The sequence below is a fragment of the Sinocyclocheilus grahami genome, unplaced genomic scaffold (assembly GCF_001515645.1).
Source record: "Sinocyclocheilus grahami isolate Dianchi unplaced genomic scaffold, SAMN03320097.WGS_v1.1 scaffold1.1, whole genome shotgun sequence".
In the NCBI taxonomy this organism is placed as follows: Eukaryota; Metazoa; Chordata; class Actinopteri; order Cypriniformes; family Cyprinidae; genus Sinocyclocheilus; species Sinocyclocheilus grahami.
In genome coordinates, this window is record NW_015505180.1 from 4,695,505 (window position 1) to 4,717,322 (window position 21,818).

At 39.2% G+C, this 21,818-nt stretch overlaps 1 protein-coding gene across 3 annotated transcripts in view; it reads right to left on the bottom strand.

The window, feature by feature from the left end:
- Positions 1-204: 204 nt before the first annotated feature.
- Positions 205-21,818, bottom strand: part of LOC107589017 (UHRF1-binding protein 1-like) — a 34,766-nt gene continuing 13,152 nt past the window's right edge. The window contains exons 2-21 of one of the 3 annotated variants that reach the window (XM_016277430.1): positions 19,566-19,728; positions 16,372-16,410; positions 15,965-16,056; positions 15,537-15,726; positions 15,321-15,461; positions 13,012-13,182; positions 12,600-12,780; positions 12,425-12,508; positions 12,183-12,329; positions 11,009-11,118; positions 10,674-10,815; positions 10,367-10,560; positions 8,755-10,127; positions 7,371-7,451; positions 6,934-7,082; positions 6,443-6,597; positions 6,156-6,306; positions 1,191-1,444; positions 685-796; positions 205-450 (exon numbers count right to left, since the gene is read on the bottom strand). In XM_016277430.1, coding sequence (XP_016132916.1) covers positions 275-450; positions 685-796; positions 1,191-1,444; positions 6,156-6,306; positions 6,443-6,597; positions 6,934-7,082; positions 7,371-7,451; positions 8,755-10,127; positions 10,367-10,560; positions 10,674-10,815; positions 11,009-11,118; positions 12,183-12,329; positions 12,425-12,508; positions 12,600-12,780; positions 13,012-13,182; positions 15,321-15,461; positions 15,537-15,726; positions 15,965-16,056; positions 16,372-16,410; positions 19,566-19,728 — 4,105 coding nt within the window. In that variant the 3' untranslated portion in view covers positions 205-274. Of the gene's footprint in view, positions 451-684; positions 797-1,190; positions 1,445-6,155; positions 6,307-6,442; positions 6,598-6,933; positions 7,083-7,370; positions 7,452-8,754; positions 10,128-10,366; positions 10,561-10,673; positions 10,816-11,008; positions 11,119-12,182; positions 12,330-12,424; positions 12,509-12,599; positions 12,781-13,011; positions 13,183-15,320; positions 15,462-15,536; positions 15,727-15,964; positions 16,057-16,371; positions 16,411-17,205; positions 17,245-19,565; positions 19,729-21,818 lie in introns of all 3 variants that reach the window. The other 2 variants (XM_016277351.1, XM_016277505.1) reach the window with 2 other exon arrangements.

Here is a 21,818-nt window from a genome sequence, read left to right on the forward strand (position 1 = left end):
AGAAAATTTAATTTTTTATATTAATGATTCGCTTAAAATGAAATAATTAATAATTAATTAGTATTAATAATAATTAGTATTAATAATAATTTATTGAAATAAACCAAATCATAAACAGCGATCTTGCATAACTGTAAAGGCTTACAAACGTACATGGGTATTTAGATCGCAAACTGAAATGTTCACATGAAGCTGCTATTTTACAGTTTTATGTGGACGTACCCTGTGATACATTACATCATGCAAAACTCTTCAATCATTTACATATCGCAAGTTATTTCTTGTGTACCTGTTCTTTACTTGAGGGGGTGGGGCTTGTGGGTGACAGAGGTGCAGTCTGAGTGGCTTTCGGCTCACTGGCAACACCTACAGGAACTTCAGGGACAGAACTGAGCCTGCTGTCATTCACAGGCCCCGCCTTCTGAAGCTCTGAGGCCGCAGCACGCTCAGCTGTCCGAGGGGAGAGAGGGGAAGGGATGCGTTTAGTACGTGCATTCCTGAGGTTTCATCCTATTTCAAAATAATTCAAAATAGAGGAGACAAACTTCAAAGTAAAAGAGAGAGTGCATGCATGTGCCAGACGGATTTAAAGAAGGGGGAAATGATGCTATAAGGAACGATTATAGTTCAGGTGAAAAGGAGGTAGCAGGAAGAGAAAAACAGGAAGTAAGGGACATGAATAACCTCCTCCGATGCTGAATGAGCCGTCATCTTGGCGATGAATAAGAAGATTATGAATATGCACAGCGATGGGTGTGGCCTCAGGCTCTGATGTGTCGTCACGGGGACCATCATCCTGATTTAAACACATATTAGTTCATACATGCTGGTTCTTGTGTAAAACGTGAACTGTCTTGCAGATCGTTAGGTTTTGGAATTGAGGGGCTGTGCACAAATCACACATTGTTTGAAGTGAATTAAAGTATGTACCAAAATATTAGTACTGGTGTTAAAAAATTAAATATCAATATCATGTGTCGTAAATAATCCAGCACCAGAAGCTAAAACTGTCACACAAAATCATGTCAAGAACATGACAGATGAAAGCGAGACGTACACCCAAAAAACACTCATGTTTTAAATGTGATTCATTGGCCAAAAAAGAAAAAAACCAAAATAATCATAAGTGATTGATAATTCTGATAAAATCTGATATTGTGACAGCCTTAATGTCTTGTGTCTAAATGTACCTTCAGATTGACGTGTGTATCTTTAATGGTGATCTCCATGGGGAGAACCTGGGAGGTGGAGTCCTCCTCTAGGAACAGGGCGAGGTTTCGCAGTGATGCCATGAGGAAGTCAGCACTGAAGCCCTGTAGGCGGCACTGCAGGAAGCCATTCTGTTTGGCCAGAGGAGAGTGAACCGCAGCTCCCGGACCGCTTTCCAGCCTCACCTGCACCTCTGGATTTAACACCGCGCTGGGCTCCGACCCTGACCCAGAGCCTATGAGAGAGAGATACACATGAGAAATTAAGTAATGTGCTAATATTATCCTTAACTGACTTTAGAAAATGTGTCAAAAATTTTCTGTAGGTTTAAAGGTTCTTAGTTTTGATCCATGAATTGCTTCGTTCACACTGACAGTTGGGCTCTTCAAGTGAGGTATACTGTAATTACGATTTCTGAGCACATGACCAAGCAAATATCTGTCAAATAAATGTCATATCTGCAAGTATTAAACTCTGAATTCTAGGTGATACACAAGCTGCTAATATCATAAGGGGTAATGTCTACTTGTCTACTAGTTAATCAAGGCAATAACTGGACACGAAATATTGATTTTATTAAGTTTAAATGTTTTATTAGCTCACTAAATGCCAAGCTTCAATGAAGAAAAATGCCCCTTACCATACTGTGATGCCATGTCCTGGCGCGATGAGACAATCGATATATAAACGAGGCATTTGTAGCATCCAGTGGGGACATAATTACTGATTATAATTACTTATACTGTCTTTTTACGCGTTGCGTTGCATCGCGCCGCGTAAACATAAAACCATGTCTGCATTTGTGATCGGAGAAATGACAAACAACAAGCGCTACTCTACACTGCTCAAAACTCGCATTTGAATCGTCAGTGGCAAATTCTTTAAATATAAAAAAACTTACTTACAGGCTGCGAGTCGGCATTATTTGTCAGCATCATAGACTATAGGGTCAGCATGTGCTCCGAAGGGGAAACAGGGGAACTGAATTCACCGGAAACACCGGCATTGTAGGCTACTCTCCCAGGAAACAGTCCTCGTCCTCCGTAAAATACGCTGCACACATCTGAATATTTGGTTTGAACTGTTCTGGAACAGTGTTGTAAATACAACTTAACCACTGATTTCTAGTTGTGTCCTCTTTTGGAAGGCCAAACAACGTAGTTTCGCTTTCACAACCAAACACACAGCGTCTCCACGACATGGCGGTGGCAGCAGCAACAATACTACAGCGAGAATCAAAGTTACGCCTTCTTTATTTGCGTGAACATTTGGGCGGTGTTCTTCCAACACAGTGACATAGACATGTGGGGGGGGGCGTGTTTAAATGAGGTGTTTCAGGAGGGTGTGGACGAGTCTTAACTTTTATAAAGAATATCGCTCTGGGTTTGAGACTTTAGTCATTGCAACTTTAAGGATCTTATCTATTCACGAACAGCTTGTAACACTCCAAAGAGAAAGGAAAACTTGAAATCGCATCATACGACCCCTTTAAGGTAAGACAAATGAACTAGTTCAAACAAAATGAACATTTAAATGATAAAGTACAGTCATACCACTTATTACATGGCTTTTCACCACATAAATAACTCTGCAGACATTAAATATGTATTTGAGATTAAACCGTTTTTAAAAGGTATTCATTCCTGTTTATTATCTAATCTATTGCAATGTACAAAACAGTCCACGCGAGTCCAAGGTGTGATGCAACAGACATGAAAGAAGCACCAGCTTCAGATACCCAGACGAGTGGTCTGTTATGCAGCGTCTCTATTGACAAGTCTTTATCGGGTATAACAGACCTCAGAATTCTGCAATTAACCAATCAGAATCAAGTATTTCAGACATGTCATAATTAATAATAATAATAATAATAATAATTCCCAACTCAAAGATACAAACTTGCCAGGTGCACTTGAAGGCAGCAAGAAATTTTTAGAAATAAAACGCATCACTGATTATTTGCATACCATTAAACTTTTTTCACCTACAGGGACACGGACTGTTGCTCTCATTGATAATGAATCATTCCAGGTCTCTATATCACTGCAGATCACTGTCAGTGTGAACGCCTCTTAATATTTCTGCATAGATGCCATTATACAAAATACACACGATAATGAAGATCCACATGAAGAAAACCCCATCTACTCCATGTTTCCTCAAGCAACACAATAAGCCTTGGAACTACGACGACACAGAAATGTGTACACAGTCATGCAGGAAACCAATGGATCACTAATGAGTGGAAATCGAGGGCCCGCTACACAGGCTGTGGAACCAGACGGCAAAGCAGGACACGGGAGACAGCCACCGGTCTAAAAATAGACAAATCCAAAACACTGAAACGCTGCATTTAAATTATGCATTGAATCCAAAATATCAGCGCAACAATGCCTGCAGTAATGAATGGAAATCTCATTGAAATTCATTGAAATTTCCTACAGCAGAGGGCAGAAAGGAGACATCAAATGATATAGGAGCTGTGCAATTCAGCGGTCCCAGAGGGTCTCGTGGCAGAGGAGTCCACAGTATCAACTATACTTCTCTGGCTGCCCTACATGTACTTCCTTTTGAGAAGTGTCAGCTCTGAAACTGAGACTGCATTAACATCCTCATCTCCTCTGCCCAGAATAGAGGGAAAAACACCTAACGCAGAAGCTCATTCAGCAGAACTGTTAAATAAGAGATATAACAGAGAATAAAGAAATGGGGAGACAGAACAGGCAACCAAGATGGTTCCTTACAAAAAAAGTACCGTGGCATTACAGTGGTAAGATGATTGCAGCGGATGGTACTAAGATAGTACACCGGTATATACCTGTCACATATAATCACATTTATATTCAGTGGTATCTGCAGTATTCCAAAGCACTTCAAGGAACACTATGGTTACCATAGTACATGTCCAAAAACATGGTATTATCATCAATCCAAAGATCACAAAGTAAACCTTATGAAAAATAGGGGACGGCATATTAAGTTTAAAACAAATTCTCTGCATAAAGAACTTGACTTTTTGAATATTAAAGTTATTTTTTTAATAGTTAAGAAGTCCAACCTATGAATATTTATGTCTATTTGAATAATATTTGTATTTGCTATTGTATAATTTAATTATAATAGAACAGAAATTATATGACTCATTTCTTATTAAATAATTTGAATCAATTCTCTTTAATACATGACAAACTACTTAGGTAGTGCATGAATGTCATAATTTAAATACTGTAGAAAAAGATAGGGATGGCTCTAGACTTTTGTCCATGTGCATAAAGTTAAATTTCTTGCTTCTGAAAGGAGTTAAAACTGTTGCACTTCAGACGTTCAACACCCTGTGTGAATATGATGGAGTTAGAAAGGCTTAGACCCCATTATAAGGAGAAGATTACTGGTATTATTGTCATTCCTGATTAATCCTTGAACAGTGAATGAAACAAGCAAACACAGCACTTTCTCTCCCTAGCAAAGATACTGAAGAACAGCAAAAATACTGCAGGAGGAAAAAGTGAATGAGTGAGAATAACAGAAAATGGAGAACATAGGAGCAGGTGAGTGAAAAATACAGAGAAACAGACTGAAAAACAGAGGCTAGCGGAATCAGTCAAGATTCTGAGCAGAGAAAAGCCTAAAGATTAATTATTGGAGACGAAAGAGGCAGTGCTCTGAAACAACCCAGATAGAGGAGAGTCTGTATGTGTGTGTTTATGTGTGTACAAAGTCTCCTGAACCAGCAGTTCTGCCTCTGAACAACCCAGTGGTCTGTGACATACAGAAACGACAACACAATACCAAAGCAGCTATAGGAGAGAGAGAGAGAGAGAAAGAGGAGGAGGAGGAAAGCGAAAAGTTGGGACCAGTGAATGAGAAAAATACTCCATTACACACCACAGCACACACAAACCTAACGGACTGCTTAAAAAAACATTACTAACACATTATTAAATATTAACTAGTAAGGCTCATTTCTGTGAGGACTATGATAGTTTCTAATATGATAGATACTTTAGCTGTTAGGCTATTAGAATCTTTCTCTATTGACGAACACAATCTGCATTCTACATTAAGGCTTCTTTAAGACTAATCAATTGACCAAAACACTGACTAGTCATTTATAAAAAATATATCAGTATGCTACTGTTCAAAGGTTTGAGGTCAGTCATTTTAATTGATTTTATTTTATTTATTAATTTTTTGAAAGGAATTCATACTTTTATTCAGAAAGGGTGCATTCAATTGATCAAAAGAGACAGTAAAAACACTTACAATGTTAAAAACAATAAATGTACTAATAAAGGCGTTCAAAAAAAATCCTCAAAAAAAATGTATCACGTTTTCCACATAAATATTAACAGCACAGCTGTTTTCAACATTGATAATAATAATAAAAAAAAATGTCCCTTGAGCAGCAAATCAGCCTATCAGAATGATTTCTGAAGGATCATGTGACACTGAAGACTGGAGTAATGGCTGCTGAAAATTCAGCTTTTAAAATATATATAACAAAAGAAAGAAAGAAAAGAAAGCAGTCATTCTAAATTGCAATAATATTCCACAATATTACCTTTTTACTGTATTCTTGATCAAATACTGTAAATGCAGATTAGATGAGCATAGAGAGACTTGTTTACAAAAAAAAACATACAGAACCCAAACTTTTGAATAGTAGAGTTCAAATTAAACACAAAAATTGCTTAAAGAGTGATCACACAACACACACAACTCAGACTCATGCAAACTCACAGACAGCATTTGCACTCACAAACATGCGTACAAACACACACTATGCAAACATATGAAGATACACACTAAAAGTACCTTCACCACTTTGAGCGACTGATACTGTAGACACTAAACCTGAAGAAACGCAAACAGCAATTATTTATCAGGTGTAACAGCAACACACACACACACACACACACACAAACACAAATGTCAATCAGTCTTACCCAGGCTGCGGTTGCTAAGATACTGCCGCAAACTGACGTTGCCGAGCTGGTTGGGCCGGATCCGTCCTACCTCCAGAGCAACTGCTGTATCATCACCTTTCAGATCCAGAGAACAGCAGACCGAGTGAATCTTCAAAACCAGCACCGACACCTGCAAATTCACGTAATACAGATATTTTATACATGGATACATCACATTGTTTTCATTCAGGAGAACAGAAAAAGTTCACTTTCAGCAACAAAGTTGAGCATGATGAAAGAGGACTGAAAGAAAAAGAGTTTATTACAAGGTCTTTCGTGGGTTCGTCTATGCTCTGTGAGGCAGCGCTGATGGCGTCAGGTGACTGGGCTTCATCTGCCTCCTGAGCGAGAGTCACATTAGTCCCATCTGAGGAAATCTGTTCATTTAGAACATCCTTGTAACCAGAGATTGATACGTCATCTGTAACAAAAAAAAACATTTGCATATTATTTGGTAAGAACGAGAGAGTGTAGCATATCCAGAGCCATATTCAGTAACATAGAAAACATATTAAAATAAATTATAAATTATATTTTCCCCATCACATTTGGGCCTGATGTTTAGCCTGTGCTAAATGGTAAATCTTGAATGAACTTTCGGTTATCTAGAAATAGTCATACCTCTCCATCAATGGAACAAAAATAGCACAAAAAAGATAGATGTTACAATACTGCTCCCTTGTGGTCACAAACATAATAAAGCTCTCCTATAAAAGAACACACACAAGTAGAACATGGTGTTCAAGAGTGACTGTACCTCTCTCCAGCAGGCTGTAGCTGTCACAGTCCTCTAGTAAGTAACTGTCTATGGAGAGATCATCCAGAGACTGTAGTGAAGGGCTTTTCTTCATGTTCTTAAAGGTCACTGATAAACTCGACTGCGACTTGCCCTGGATCAAACGACCACTGCAGAGTACATGCACAAAAAGTAGAAAACAGTGAGTATGAGAGTGGATGAGCATGTCAGTACTAACGTAAAAAACACCAAAAGTGATACAAAAGAGTTCGAACACATTTTTGGCAAAGTCAAAACATCAGTCAGAGTCGGCAAACTCTGCGCACGTCCACAGTCCTACACACAAGACAACGAGGGACAAGCTGGTGTGAAATGATCAAAATCACGATACCACAGTTTTCTCCACAAACATTCACGCATACACAGATGGGCACAGAGTCCTAAAGAGGGTGTCTTACATGTTGGACATGGAATATAAGGAGGTAGACCTGCTGTGCGTGGAAGTTAAGAGGTCAGAGACCACTGATAAACTGCCTTTCCTTCAGAAGAGAGAAATTGAACAAACACACACACGCCCAGAGGTCACATTCAGAGCAAGGAAGCACTTGTGCATTGGGTTTTACTCCCACATACACACACACGTACTCTCAAAACATTCAATGTCATTATTTCTGCATCAATCCTATCTACATTCGGTTATAAATTAAAGCTACAAAACTCACAATCCCGTTATAGAGTATTTTCTCTTTTATGCCCAATGGTGAAAGGTGCACCGCTTTGCGCCTCACAGGCTGATGAGGCCCTAATATTAACCTCATTGAAAACTGATCAGCCAGTCAAGCCCAAAGCAGGGCATGTTACATACAGTATATTTTATATATACTTCAGCATGGGCCCTGTCCCACTTGATGTGGACTTGCAGTCTTAAGGCCTTCATATTTGGATTTTGTGAAGGTAATGGCTAGATTAGGCGTATAAAACTCTTGTTCTCAGGTTACACTTTCCTGCAGAGTTTAGATCTAACCTTAATCAAACACCTGAAAAATCTAACCAAAGTCTTCAGGGTTACTCAAATACAATTAGGGTTGGAGCTAAACTCTGCAGGACAGTGGACAAAAGTCATTATTGTAGATTATTGCTCTTTATATTGTAATGATTATTAATATCAATATAGAATACAATATAAAATGTTTTGTGTCTGTGTTTTGGGCACGTCACGTTCTGGTTTCACAGACAAACATGTCGGTCCATGACGTTAGTCTAGTCTAGTGCAAGTTATGCAAAAGCTTGCCTTGCATTATAATGACTCAAGCTACGAAATTTATCTTTTATTTACATCGTATCTGCACTGTGTTGTTTATGATGAGGGAATTCGCAAGCGTGCACACTAAACACAGCTCAGCGCTGACTAATCTACAGTGCACAGCATAAATGAGTACACCCCCTCTGAAACTTAACAAATTCAGCAACCTAACCCTAACCCTAACCTAACCCTTGAAGTTTGCAGAAAGGTAGCCCTCTAGGAGCAGGGTTGGCTACCCATGTCTGTCTAGCTCACAACACCGTATGTTGTCATTTATTTTATGGTTTAACAAAATGCCCACCCCCTTTAAACCCGTGATGCACCCTTTAATAAAGATTTAATAAAGAACTATCCAATGCTCCATGCAACATTATGTCAAATATTGTGTAAGAAAAATATCAAATTGTGTAAGATGGGCCACAAAGGCTTATGTCAGCATTTGGGACAGGGCCATGCAGCTCTACTTCCATTATCAATTTCCAAAAACAAAGCAAGAAAGATTGGATAGCTGTGTTCTAAATAAACGAAAACAGTAATACCTGGACATGGACTGAGGTAGCCTGCCTCCCAGACTCTTCTCATTCCATTCCCTGGAGGAATTGTCGGACATGGGATCTACTACCATGGTTCCACCTTGTGAGGTTTCACTCTGCTGCCCTTTGGCTTCAGCTCTGTTGCCCTCCCCATTGGGAGATCTTTCTCTCAAGTCCTTCTTCTCCTCAGATGGCACCATTCCACCAGACACCATGCTACTCCTCTCATCCACAGATGCCTTTCTCAGATCAGGAGACGGGGAAGCAAGGAGGGGAGATGCATTGACGGCATATGTCCCTGCACAAAGGAGCTGATCCACTTTTCGAGCACCCTCTCCTGCAGCCGAGGGTCTCTCGTGCCCATCGCTCTCCTCACTCCCGGCTTCAAGAGTGGCCCTGCTTTCTGAAGGGGATACGTCTGAGTCCAGGGGGCTAGTGTTCAAATCTGGTTGAGGAATGGGCTTTAGGAGAAGTGCAACTTCTGCACTTTTCATGAGCACGCCCACGCAGGCACTGAAAGGTTGCGTGGAACCCTGGCGCTTGGAGCCGTACTGCTCCAGATCTTGCTGTAAAGTGCGCTGCAGAGATTTCACAGCATTTTGCAGTCTGAGCAGGAACACATACTGCCCATGGCTCACCTGAGCACTCAGGTGCTTCTGAATGTGCACTATCACCTGCAAGTTTACTTCGCTGGAAGAGGACGAGGAAGCAAGGGAAAGAGATGAAGAGGAGTCGCTGAATAGGCCATCCAGAGAGTGTGGTTTGTGGAGGCCGTTGCTTGGCATGTTGCTGGGAGATGCATCAGTGCTGTAGAACTCCTTTAGAAGCTTCTTCCTCTGTAGACGACTGGCTATCTCTGTTGACTCACTGCGAGGCAACAGGCCTGACCCTACGCCTGCTCTGAGCCTCTCGTGGTGCTGAGTGTATCGGGCAGGGTGGCATACCCAAAGTGTCAGAGGGAAGGAGTCCACGCAAGGAGTCGGACGACCTCGCCCACTGCGTGAGCCCTCATAGTCCACCCAGAACTGGGAGAAGTGCACGGCCCACAAGTCGGTGGCTGCTGGTGTTTTGAGGGCATTGGTGGAGAGAGATGGCGGAGCAAGGCCCCGGTACACATCATGAATGCATGTGTCCTGCTCATGAGCGTGCCGCTGGAAGACAGGATGCAGCACGGAGAAGGAGTTTTGAGAACGAGGAAAAGAGGCAGAGAGGGAGGTGAAGAAGGGTTGCTCCTGGAAGGCCTGCAAGAGGGCTTCCAGACTGGACCGGGTACATCCGGAAGGGTGACGGGTGTTAGTGGCTACCATCTCTGAGGTCTGTACTGACACTGAGCGGGGCTGGTCAGGCTGAGTCCTCTCCTGTTCTGCAGGGATCACCAGCTACAAACATGCAAACACAGAATTTTCTATTAAACTACAAAAAAAAAAATGCTACATAAAATTTTACAACAAGGTTCCTCAAATGGCCATTGCCTTGCAGAGTTTAGCTTAAACCCTGATCAAACGCACTTGTAACTTTCTAGTAATCCTGAAGACATTGATTACCTTGCTCAGGTGTCTTTGATTAGAGATGAAGCTAAACTGTTGCAGTTTCTTAAGTGAATGCAAGTAAGAACTACCTTCAGCATGAGTCCGTCCACTTTGATATCTACATGCTCTTCAGGTTTCTGCGAGTCATTGAGTTTGTACAGCTCCATAAATTGTTCTAAGCTCTGACGAAGGTCCAACGCAAACAGATTGAGCCAAACCAGACTGCGAGAGTCAAGCACCAGCTGTAGTGCGTTCAACTGCACATACAAGTTGGGACAGGGGACTGCAGAGAGAGTTTATTCATGTCAATTCAGAGAATGCTTGAGTTGAACTGATATTAAGTGACTATTCTGATTTTGTCAGCATTTATTATGTATGCTGCCACTTCTGTCTTACTGGGATAGTCTTTGCCATCTGGGAAGTAGTACTCTGTGAATTCGGCATGGATAGCCGGCATCTCTTGGGGGAGGTAGAGGGATTTCTTATTGCAGGATATCATGCTTTGAGGACTTGAGCGTGGCTGGTCTGCTGTAGACACCTTCAATACAGCAGAAAAATCAACTTTTAAAGAGTTACTTAAAAATGTCATAATTTACTCAAGTCAATGATGACAACATTTATGCATCTTGATGCAACACATTTGAATTTGAAATGAGTATAAATGGCGCTAAAGAGCTATTTCAGAGGGAAAGATTATTAGTGCATGTGTATGTGTGTTCTTCCACACAAACCTGAAAGATGCTGAAATCTGCCATCCGTAGCACAATTGAGCTGGACATGAGTTGGGTTTTTGGTGCAGGTGGGGGCGAGAAGGAAGTGCTGGAGCCGGTGGAGATCTTTCCTGTGGGAAACACATAAACTCAGACATCACAAACACAGTGGACCATCTGCACAAACCGCAGCCATGTGTTTGTGTGGCACCTCAAACGCACACCAGAGAGGTACCTGTCTCCAGACACCAGCAGCAGTTGGCCGTGGGGGAGAGCGGCCACAAGCCATCTGGGCCTGAGTCCAGCTCCCTAACCATTATCCCTCCACCCTGCGCCTCTAAGACAATCGACTGATGGACTGGGGACACAGAACCCATTACGCAAAAAACCTCTCAAAGGTGTTAGCTGCTACCAGGACACACTTAATGGCCACAGCAAAACACATTCTAATGATTTCAAAATTAAAGCCATGATCACAATATACTCGAACATTAGCCGTACTGTACTGCTGAGCTAAAAAACGAACACTTTAGCTAAAGGCTCTTGTACAAAGACTCTGCTATACTCTCAGTGGCCACATGGAAGACCTCTTGCTAGCCAAGAACACAACTACAACCCAAAACTGTGTAGTCATCTGAAAGTGTCTTTGTGAAGAGCCCTTAAAATAAAGTGTCACAAATTCTTGCTATATCGATTGTTCGGATGAGCAGATATCAAGGTCTATGTATCTATAAACAACAGCTATCAATTAATAACCTGTGTCCAGATCACATTTCACCCTAAAATCCCCCCCCCCCTCCCCAAAAAACAAACAAACAAATAAATTAATTAATGAAACAAATTTTTGCATTATTTTCATGACATTTTGCGCACAATTTCTCATTACCATAATGCATCCAAATGTTTTTATGCATAATTTTGAATGGACTTTTGTAAAAATATGAATGTTATAAAAACAATTTAAGTCAGTTCAATTCAAGGCAGTACATCAATTCTACTATAATGTAAAAATATGACAATTAAAAAATATATATATTGTTATTGTTAATATTATCATTTTATTTCGATTTTTGGGTCAAATATGATCCAGTCATATTCTCGATAGGTCGCATGAAATTCATCCATTTTCTGTTTTTCAGTCACAAAGAGATGAAAGCAGTCAATCAGGGTGTGTTAATAGGCAGGACATTCTCACCATGCTGAAGGGAGCTCTGGCTCTGGCCACTGACTGCGGTTTTGAGCATTTCCACATTAGACTTAAACTCCTCCAGGAGAGAACGTGCCCAGGTCTCACGAGACTTTGTGGCCTCGCCGTAATGCATCCAGTGCATAGAGCTCTCACCTGAGAGAGAGAAAGGAATTATGCTTTAATAATCTGAACATCTTTCTGTTCAACAGTTTATTAGAGGAAGAATCGAATGTGTTTTAGGAGTTTACCTGCTTTGTGGAAGGGATAATAGTCTACGCTGATAGAACTGAAGGACAACTGCATTGCACCACTATCTAATCTCTTATTTAATCCTATAGAGTGAACAAGACACATATTTCAGCTTAACACCAAACTTCACATCACACTTTGATGTTAACAGTATTAAGTGTGAATATGTGGTACCTCTGTCCTTGGCATTGGTGTCGTCGCAGATATGCAGGTCGAGATGTGTGATTTGGAGGTGGTGTGAGGTCTCACGAACATCATAGTCGTTAAACAGCCGTGCCATGGAAGCGCTCTGATCTGCTGTGGCTGAAGCCTGCTGTGTGCGCACCTGTTGGGCTGAAGGAGGTGCCGGTGTTACCTAAAAACACCAACAGAGTTGAAATACACTGTACAGAAATCTCCAAAAACACAGCAAACATTTGACACATCACCAGTCCAAAATCTGAACTAAAATTTTCAACCAGTAGAGGGCACCAAAATATTATTTTGAGAACAGAAAGCAAACCTTTAAAAAAAAAAAAGAGGAAGTATGAAAGAAGTGGTGTGGCTGATTAATGAAGGGGATGAGGAAGTAGCTTCAAACACACACCTGTGTGGTATCGGGGGCCATGCTCTTCCTCTGCGCAGCTGATTTTTCCATGGCTTCACTAAGAGACTTAGCGTACTGCACCATGGCCTTGAGCTGAGAGTCCGTCAGCACCCACAGCAGGTCCTCCAGGATCAGAATCAGCTTTGATTCAATAACATTACAGTCTTTCATCTGGAATACACATGGACATTCAGCCGTGAGGCAAATACTGTGGAATCTCACATTAGATATCATAGTAATCATTAGTAATGTTTTTTTTAAAGAAGTCTCTTTAGCTCACCAAGACCGTAAATACAGTGAAACATCATTGCAATTTTAAATAACTGTTTTAAATTGTAATACATTATAAAATGTAATTTATTCCTGTGATGGCAAAGCTGAATTTTCAGCACCATTACTTCAGTCTTCTTCAGTGTCACATGATCCTTCAGAAATCATTCTAATATCCTGCTTTGGTGCTCAAGAAACATTTCTTATTATTATCAAATCTGAAAACAATTTTGTTGCTTAATATTTTTGTGGAAACCGTGATTCATTTTGTTTTCAGGATTTTTTGATGAACAGAAAGTTCAAAAGAACAGCATTTATTTAAAACAAATCTTTTGTAACTTGTTGTCTTTACAGTCAATTGAATTAATCCTTGATGAATAAAAATGGTAATTCAGTAAAAAGAAAAAGACTGACCCCAAACTTTTGAATGATTGTATTTATGCTGTATATATTATATTGTTGAATGTCTTAAAGGTGCCATAGAATGCATTGATACATTATTTTAAATTGTTCTCCGATATCTACAAAGAAGGTATGTGGCTTAGGTAAGGGCAAAAAATCTCCAGAAACGGTTTTACATGTCCATTTACAACCGAAATGGTCATGAATAATATTGTTGAGCTCTGCTCTGATTGGCTGTTTCACAGTGCGGCTCAATGTTGAGCTCTGCTCTGATTGGCTGTTTCACAGTGCGGCTCATTTCAGTAGCTCATACAGCAGGAAGGAAACACAGGGAAAATATATATTTCAATACTTTCTCTCGCAATTATATCGTTGGGTAATTATATAAAATGCGGGCATCAGGGAGCCGCTATTAATATGCGGGGCATTGAAACTGCTTTCGAATGCCCGATAGCTTTTTACTTTCACTTTCGAGATTTGCCATCGCTCGTGATCTGTGTAAACTACAGCGGCAGTACTTACCACACATTTTACACATCAGATGCTTGTCAGTGGTGCTCAGGAACTGTAAATCATTCGCCATCATCCTTAGTCGTCTCTCCTTACTCTGTTTATGTGGTAAGTGAAATCTTATGTACTGTAATATAACAGGGTACCGCTAGCAAGCAGCTAACATGTCTCTTTAGAGGCTTGCGTTATTTTATTAGAACGCGTTATTTGTTTTCCGTGCCTTTCTGAATACAGACGCCAACCCATCCCTGCACATCACATCCCCCTGCACAGCCTGGAACATAACATTTATTTCCATGATCTGCCATTTTCGCTATTATCCTCGCTTGTTTCTTCACAATACCTGCAGAACTTCTGATGATTCAGCTGTGCAGGTTCGGCTGGCGGCTGGCATAGAACAAAGGCGGGTATATGCAAATGTTGGGGGCGTAACTATTAGTGATCCCGACTGTAACGTCACAGTCGGTGTTATGTTCTGATTCGCCTATTTTTCAGTGGTCTTTTGCATGCACAAGATTTACATAAGGAGGAAACCATGTTGTTTGAGGCTCTCGGTATGTCATTTCCATGTACAGAACTGTTATTATTCAACTATGTCAAGGTAAATACAGTTTTCCATTCTATGGCACCTTTAATATTTGGTTTTTGGTTTAATGACACCAGCATTCTAGCTTTATTTTGATTTGGATTTTCAACACAGTTTAGAATCTTTAATATTCATCTTCCTTTTACATCATGATGTTTTACTGACTTAAAATGTTTTAAAATATATATAAATTTTTTCCAGGTTTATGAAGGACTTTAAAACCCAAATTTTCAATATGCTCCCCACTGCATTTCATTTAATCTTGCATAATTTGGCCGTACTAAATGTACAGAGCCTGGATGCCTGGATGCTACCAAAACAAAACCCTCTAATCAGCTGCCAATATTCAGACTACCAACAGAGAAATGGATCCCGGCTGCCCACAGAGCTCAGAGCTGATCCACAGAAGATTGAGTGCTACACACACTCTCAAAAATAAACAGTGATCCAAAAATGGACAGTTTGGATCTAATTTTGAACATTTACCCATATGTTTCTGTTTGAGTGTGTGAAATGAATGTGTGCATGTGTGTGTCCTTACCCTCCTCTTTAAAGTGACTCTGATCTTTGATTGGTTGGTGATGAGTCGTATGGGGGCTCTGACGACCTCATGTTCTGTGTTCTGGATGGCGTCTGCTTCAATCCTGATCATCTGCCAGCTCACTTCCTTAAATGTTAGGATCTAAAACAAATCATAGTGTTACCATATAAACACATACCTCATCCACACTACAACACCATAGGTATCTGTTGTCACCTCTCCACGTGTGGGGTCCAGGATGCGTGTGTATCGGAGGTCACCAGTGGCCCAGCTGGTGTTAACACTGTAGACCTGGAGCTGCGAGAGCTCAAAGGAAGCGTTAAAGGCTTTGGCGCTGATGCGGATCACTATGGAGTTCACAGAGAGAGAGATGCCCTCCACAACCTTCTCCGCAAAACCATATTCACTGGCAAAGAGAGAATAAGATGACAAAATAAACATTTAATAACAAGGTTTCACCAAAAAACAATATCAAGCTCTCACAAACAATCAAAAAAAATAAATAATAATAATAATCTTTTCCATGGCTTTTCAAGACACAATTTATGCCTCCAGGTTTTCCATGACAGAAGGAAGCATGAAACAGGAAGCGGCAGAGGAGAGATACAAATCAAGACAGATAAATCCGGTCAATTGAAACTGACCTTTGACCAGAGGCTGTTGCAATGGGTGATGGGCCGTTGGGAGGGCGAGGCTCGTCACAGGTGCTCATCTCCATGACGACTTTATCCAAAGACTGAAAGACATGATTTACAGTTGGAATAATTAAGCTACAAAAAAAATGTCTTTTATCTCTTAAATCAAAGAAGTGCCTCAAATAAAACAACAAACAAAAAATACAAAAAACAAAACACCACAATTAAAACAAAACAAAAAACTAAATGGCAAAACAAAACAACAAAAACAAAAAAACAGCAAAACAAAACAACAAAAACATGACAACACAAAAAAACAGCTAGACAAAACAACAAAAACAAGATAACAAAACAAGATAAAACAAAACAAAATGAAATAATATTTTAAAAATACATTTTTAATAAAGTGTTATTACCAGAGTAATTGGATGAGTCTTCAGCTTGGTCCATGGGATCTAGGGCACACACGCACACAAAGGAAATATATATTTACAGTATATGCAACATTGTCCTTTATGATTAAAGTACACAGCCTGTAATTAGGCACTGTTTGCAGTAACTTTGCTAAGATACGATGCATGTACTCATGTCTGTCTTGGTGTGTCTTAATAATATTGCTGCAATCTTCTAAAGACATACACTTTTAGAAACTGGCTTTATTGTATTCCTTCAATGGATATATTTGTGAGGAACAAATTTTGAAGAACACCCTCAGAAATATAGTGAAACATGTTGAAAAATCGACTTGAAAGAGGATATTTGAAGTGGTACTTATAATTTGCTCATAAATCATGTTCTTCAAATCTAATAATCTCTTACTCTACAGGTTTGTTGAGTATGACTACCATTGCGTCTATGAAAGGCCCTTAGTAATATAGCTTCTGAGATGCGGGTGTGTGTGTGTGTGTGAGAGAGAGAGCAGTTTTTCCAGTATGCATCAGGAAGCATGCAGAAGCACCTGGAGCTAATTAAGCTACAAAAAAAATGTCTTTTATCTCTTAAATCAAAGAAGTGCCTCAAATAAAACAACAAACAAAAAATACAAAAAACAAAACACCACAATTAAAACAAAACTAAAAAACTAAATGGCAAAACAAAACAACAAAAAAAACAGCAAAACAAAACAACAAAAACATGACAACACAAAAAAACAGCTAGACAAAACAACAAAAACAAGATAACGAAACAAGATAAAACAAAACAAAATGAAATAATATTAAAAAAATACATTTTTAATAAAGTGTTATTACCAGAGTAATTGGATGAGTCTTCAGCTTGGTCCATGGGATCTAGGGCACACACGCACACAAAGGAAATATATATTTACAGTATATGCAACATTGTCCTTTATGATTAAAGTACACAGCCTGTAATTAGGCACTGTTTGCAGTAACTTTGCTAAGATACGATGCATGTACTCATGTCTGTCTTGGTGTGTCTTAATAATATTGCTGCAATCTTCTAAAGACATACACTTTTAGAAACTGGCTTTATTGTATTCCTTCAATGGATATATTTGTGAGGAACAAATTTTGAAGAACACCCTCAGAAATATAGTGAAACATGTTGAAAAATCGACTTGAAAGAGGATATTTGAAGTGGTACTTATAATTTGCTCATAAATCATGTTCTTCAAATCTAATAATCTCTTACTCTACAGGTTTGTTGAGTATGACTACCATTGCGTCTATGAAAGGCCCTTAGTAATATAGCTTCTGAGATGCGGGTGTGTGTGTGTGTGTGAGAGAGAGAGCAGTTTTTCCAGTATGCATCAGGAAGCATGCAGAAGCACCTGGAGCACAGCCAGGGAGAGAAAACTGTACGTTCCTCTTAAAAAGAGTCAGACAGGGACAAGAAACACACACACACACACACACACACACACACACACACAAACACTCATCCCTAAAGAGCAGAATATAGAAAAGCTGTATTTAATTTCCTCTGGACTCAAATATGGATGTTAATGTGGAGAGTTAAAAAGCTGCAGCATGAATATTAGCCATTGAAATAACACTCATCCCTAAAGAGCAGAATATAGAAAAGCTGTATTTCATTTCCTCTGGACTCAAATATGGATGTTAATGTGGAGAGTTAAAAAGCTGCAGCATGAATATTAGCCATTGAAATATACTAAAACTGATGTTAGGAGATCACAGGGAGGAATAATAAAGAAGGAGACGAACAAAGGGAAAGGAGGAGAAAAGGAAAAGGAGCGTTTCAAAGGCTGGATCTCCTGGTGAAGTTCATCGCAGACACATTCCTTTCTCTCTGTCACTCATTACCCAGGCGTGAGCTTCATTTGACCAATCAGATTGCAGCACAAGGGTCGCACTGACCCTCAGAACAGCTGCGGCTATCGTATTTTATCAATACACACAATGACATCCATTGAGGTTTCATTAAACAACTACGTGGCTGAGCATGTCTAGACAAGAATGGAGGGACAGGCAATAATGGTTGTGGAAAACTGCACCAGACTAATAGATAATTGATGCCACAATGAAGGAAGGGAAGGTCTACTGCGGCCAGAAAAAGGAAGAGAGAAAGGAAAAGCTCCAGCAGAAGTAGAAAGTAAAACTACAAGATCAGCCAGTCTTGGTTTAGCTCTATCGACCGAAACAACAGGACAAGGAAACTATGTGGTGTTTGTTCCTGTAACTGAAGTATCATCTATAACATCAGGTTTTAATTACTACAATTACTCCCAGCAACTGTCGAGTCATTGTTATGACAATACTAAGCCATTCAAAGTAACATTGTGTCTTTGCTCTATTAAGGTTTGCGTGGTCAGCGTGTTGTCATCGATTTGAGATTACAGAGCTCAGACACTGTCTTTCCTCACCACAAACTTACGGTCTGGTTTCCTAATGTTATCAAATGTGGTGCAAAGTGTGAACTGCTGTGGTGATGCTAACATATAATAGTATGAATATGATGAAAGCCGGTGTAAAAAATTGTTTAAAAAAAAAAATATATATATATATATATATTATTATTGCTTCTACTACTACTAATATTACTGCTAATACTAACAACAATAATAATTACAATAATTATATAAATAATTACATTATTATTATTATTATAGTAATAATAAAAAATAATACTTTCAAATTATGGCTGCTGTAAATTTTAAATATTTTCAATATATTTTAAAAAATTGTAAAAATATTAAAAATAATTTAACATTTAAAATAAACCATTTTAAATGCTACAAATTTTCTTAGAAAACATTATCATGTACTTTATGAAAATTGTTTATTTTGATTGATTTGATTACATGTAACGTTATAAAATTTGTATTATTTATTTATTTTTTATTTTTTTAAAGATTAGAAGAGAGCATTACATGACAGCAATATTATCCTATACAATAAAATCTCTAATAACTGTCCAATAACCAATATGGTACCAATATATCGTGCTTCTCTATTAACTTCCATCTCTGCGGAAGCCAACATAGGATGGATATTATGTACATTTGAATGCAGTTCACGAGTACAAGTCAAGAGGCCTGAACTCAATTATCTTCCCAGCTGATTCTACAATAATGGTGTCAGAGGGACTAATAGTGATAATGTCAGCAAGAAGCAGGGGCGTCTCTTACCCGGATGGCGGCCTTGTTGCAGCAGACTTTATTAATGGCGAGCCAGGTGGGCAGATCCAACATGTTCTGCAAAACCTCCTCATCCAGCTCCAGGTTGGTAAGCTGGCCCTCCCCTTTCAGAGTGCTCAGATTAATCTTATCTGGGGAGAGATTCTTAGCAAACCTGCAGAAAAGACAAAGAGAGAGAGAGAAAGAGAGAGAGAGAGAGAGAGAGAGAGAGGAACCGGGAGAAATCAGAGAATAAAATCAGTAAGATGAATGAAGAAACTGAGGGAGGCAGAAAAAGCACATAGCAGCTTTCCATTATGGTTTAATGGCTCTTTCTCTTGACTGTAATTACAGCTTTACAAGCAAGTAGACCGGTGAGCTGTGCTGTTACCACCCACCACTTTAGTTCATATATGTGTGTGTGTGTGTGTGTGTGTATGTATGTATGGAGTATGGACATTTAAAATGTGCTTATAAATGTGCAATAAAGTGTGTTCACCGATTAAAGACATCACATGCTAGAAAAAGCTCTTTTCACTGATAAAAAAAGACGCAAGCAATTAAGTTTCAATGGAGAGTCACAATGAGTTCAACATTGACACACATTATATAATTTTTAAATAAATTAATATAGATGTTAAATATTATAATTATATTATAATTAATAATTCATATTTTAATTAATATAATACAATAATAATAATACAATATCATTATGTTATGTTACATTTTTAACGTTGGTTGGTATTTTAATGCCATGTCAGCTTCCTTGGCTATTTTGATGGCATGTAACAAGCTGAAATAATATAAAAGACCAATGGATTCAGGGAGTGACACCGAGTAATATTTCCTAAGAGAGCTTAAACCAGCACAATATAATCAAAAATATGTTGAAGAAATACTGGACTCTGGCATGAAGAGCATATCCGTGAATCTTTATTTAATATTAAGAGATTGTGTGTGATTCGGGAATGTCCTACTCAGCATTAAATTATAAATTATTTGGTCTGATTTCATCCTAAACGCATCCTGCTTCTGGAGAATGGATGGTTAATGAATAAAGGAATCAGAAATAATTATTTACGTCATTTAACACGAGCCTTGGGCAATCCAATCCAAAAAAATCACTGGTCATTTGTCTTATATTGGAAGCTATTCATTCATTATTTATGGTCATTAAGGGGAGGGTATATGCTCCCACTGCTGTGCTCTTTTACGTCTTTTACTTCTTTTACTGGAGATGCAAAAAAACATCTCATGGGTAAAATTGCGACTCCATTACCAATTAAAACAAATACGCCTGCCAACGGGGGCAAGTTGCTACATTTGCATTTGGAGGTCACAGACAGGCCATGTTTTTCATCTATGCCCTGCTGATATCCTATCCAGATTGAAATGAATATATTTGGAGTTCGTCGACCATGTAGCCACCCTGAGGATCCAAATCCACATCAGTTTCAGTGACCCGGAGAATCTGAGGAGAGCTCTGCATGGCCGTGACCTTCTGTTCCTGAGCAGATTGATTTTTCAGTTAATGTTTAAGCGTGTTCCCGCAAGTGCAATGTTCTCCGCACGCCTCTCAGCACCGAGGTTGATAACAGAACTCATTTGTTATAATTTTCTTCAGCTGTTTATGCTCGGCGAGCTAATAAGCTAAAAAACAGTCACTCAAAGCCTACGATGAGGCCAAGGTCAACACTAGTCTGGACAATAAATGTTCTTGTGTGTCATGAATAGCCTGAAGATGTTGGATGGCCTGTTTATGACACAGATTAAACCAAAGGCTAGACTAAGAATGATTGCTCCTTTGAGAGTCACCGTTAACTGTGTGATTAGGTCTCAGACTAGGTGTAATCTGCATTTGAGACTCCCTTAGATGACCAGTAAATCCTGTTTCATAACTATCTCACACTAGCAGAATCAAATAAAGAGCTCTATATAAAGAACTACAAGTAGATTATTATAGCCTAATTACTGAGTGACAAAACACCAATAACCACTTCAACAACTTCAAAGTTTCAAATAAAGAGGCAACTAAGTGTTTAAAAGCTGCACTGAGGTAACCACTGGCCTGGAAACCTAGAAACTACTGTACTTTAGCTCATGTAGGTAAAGTTTGACGAGATAACAAAAGTTCACAACATCTGTGTTTCCAAAGACTGAATAAGGATGAAAGTGTTTAAAGGTCGGAAGCCGTGGCACTCACTTTTAGGCTCTTTTTATAGTCCTGCTTAAAAAAAAAAAAATGTATATATATATATATAT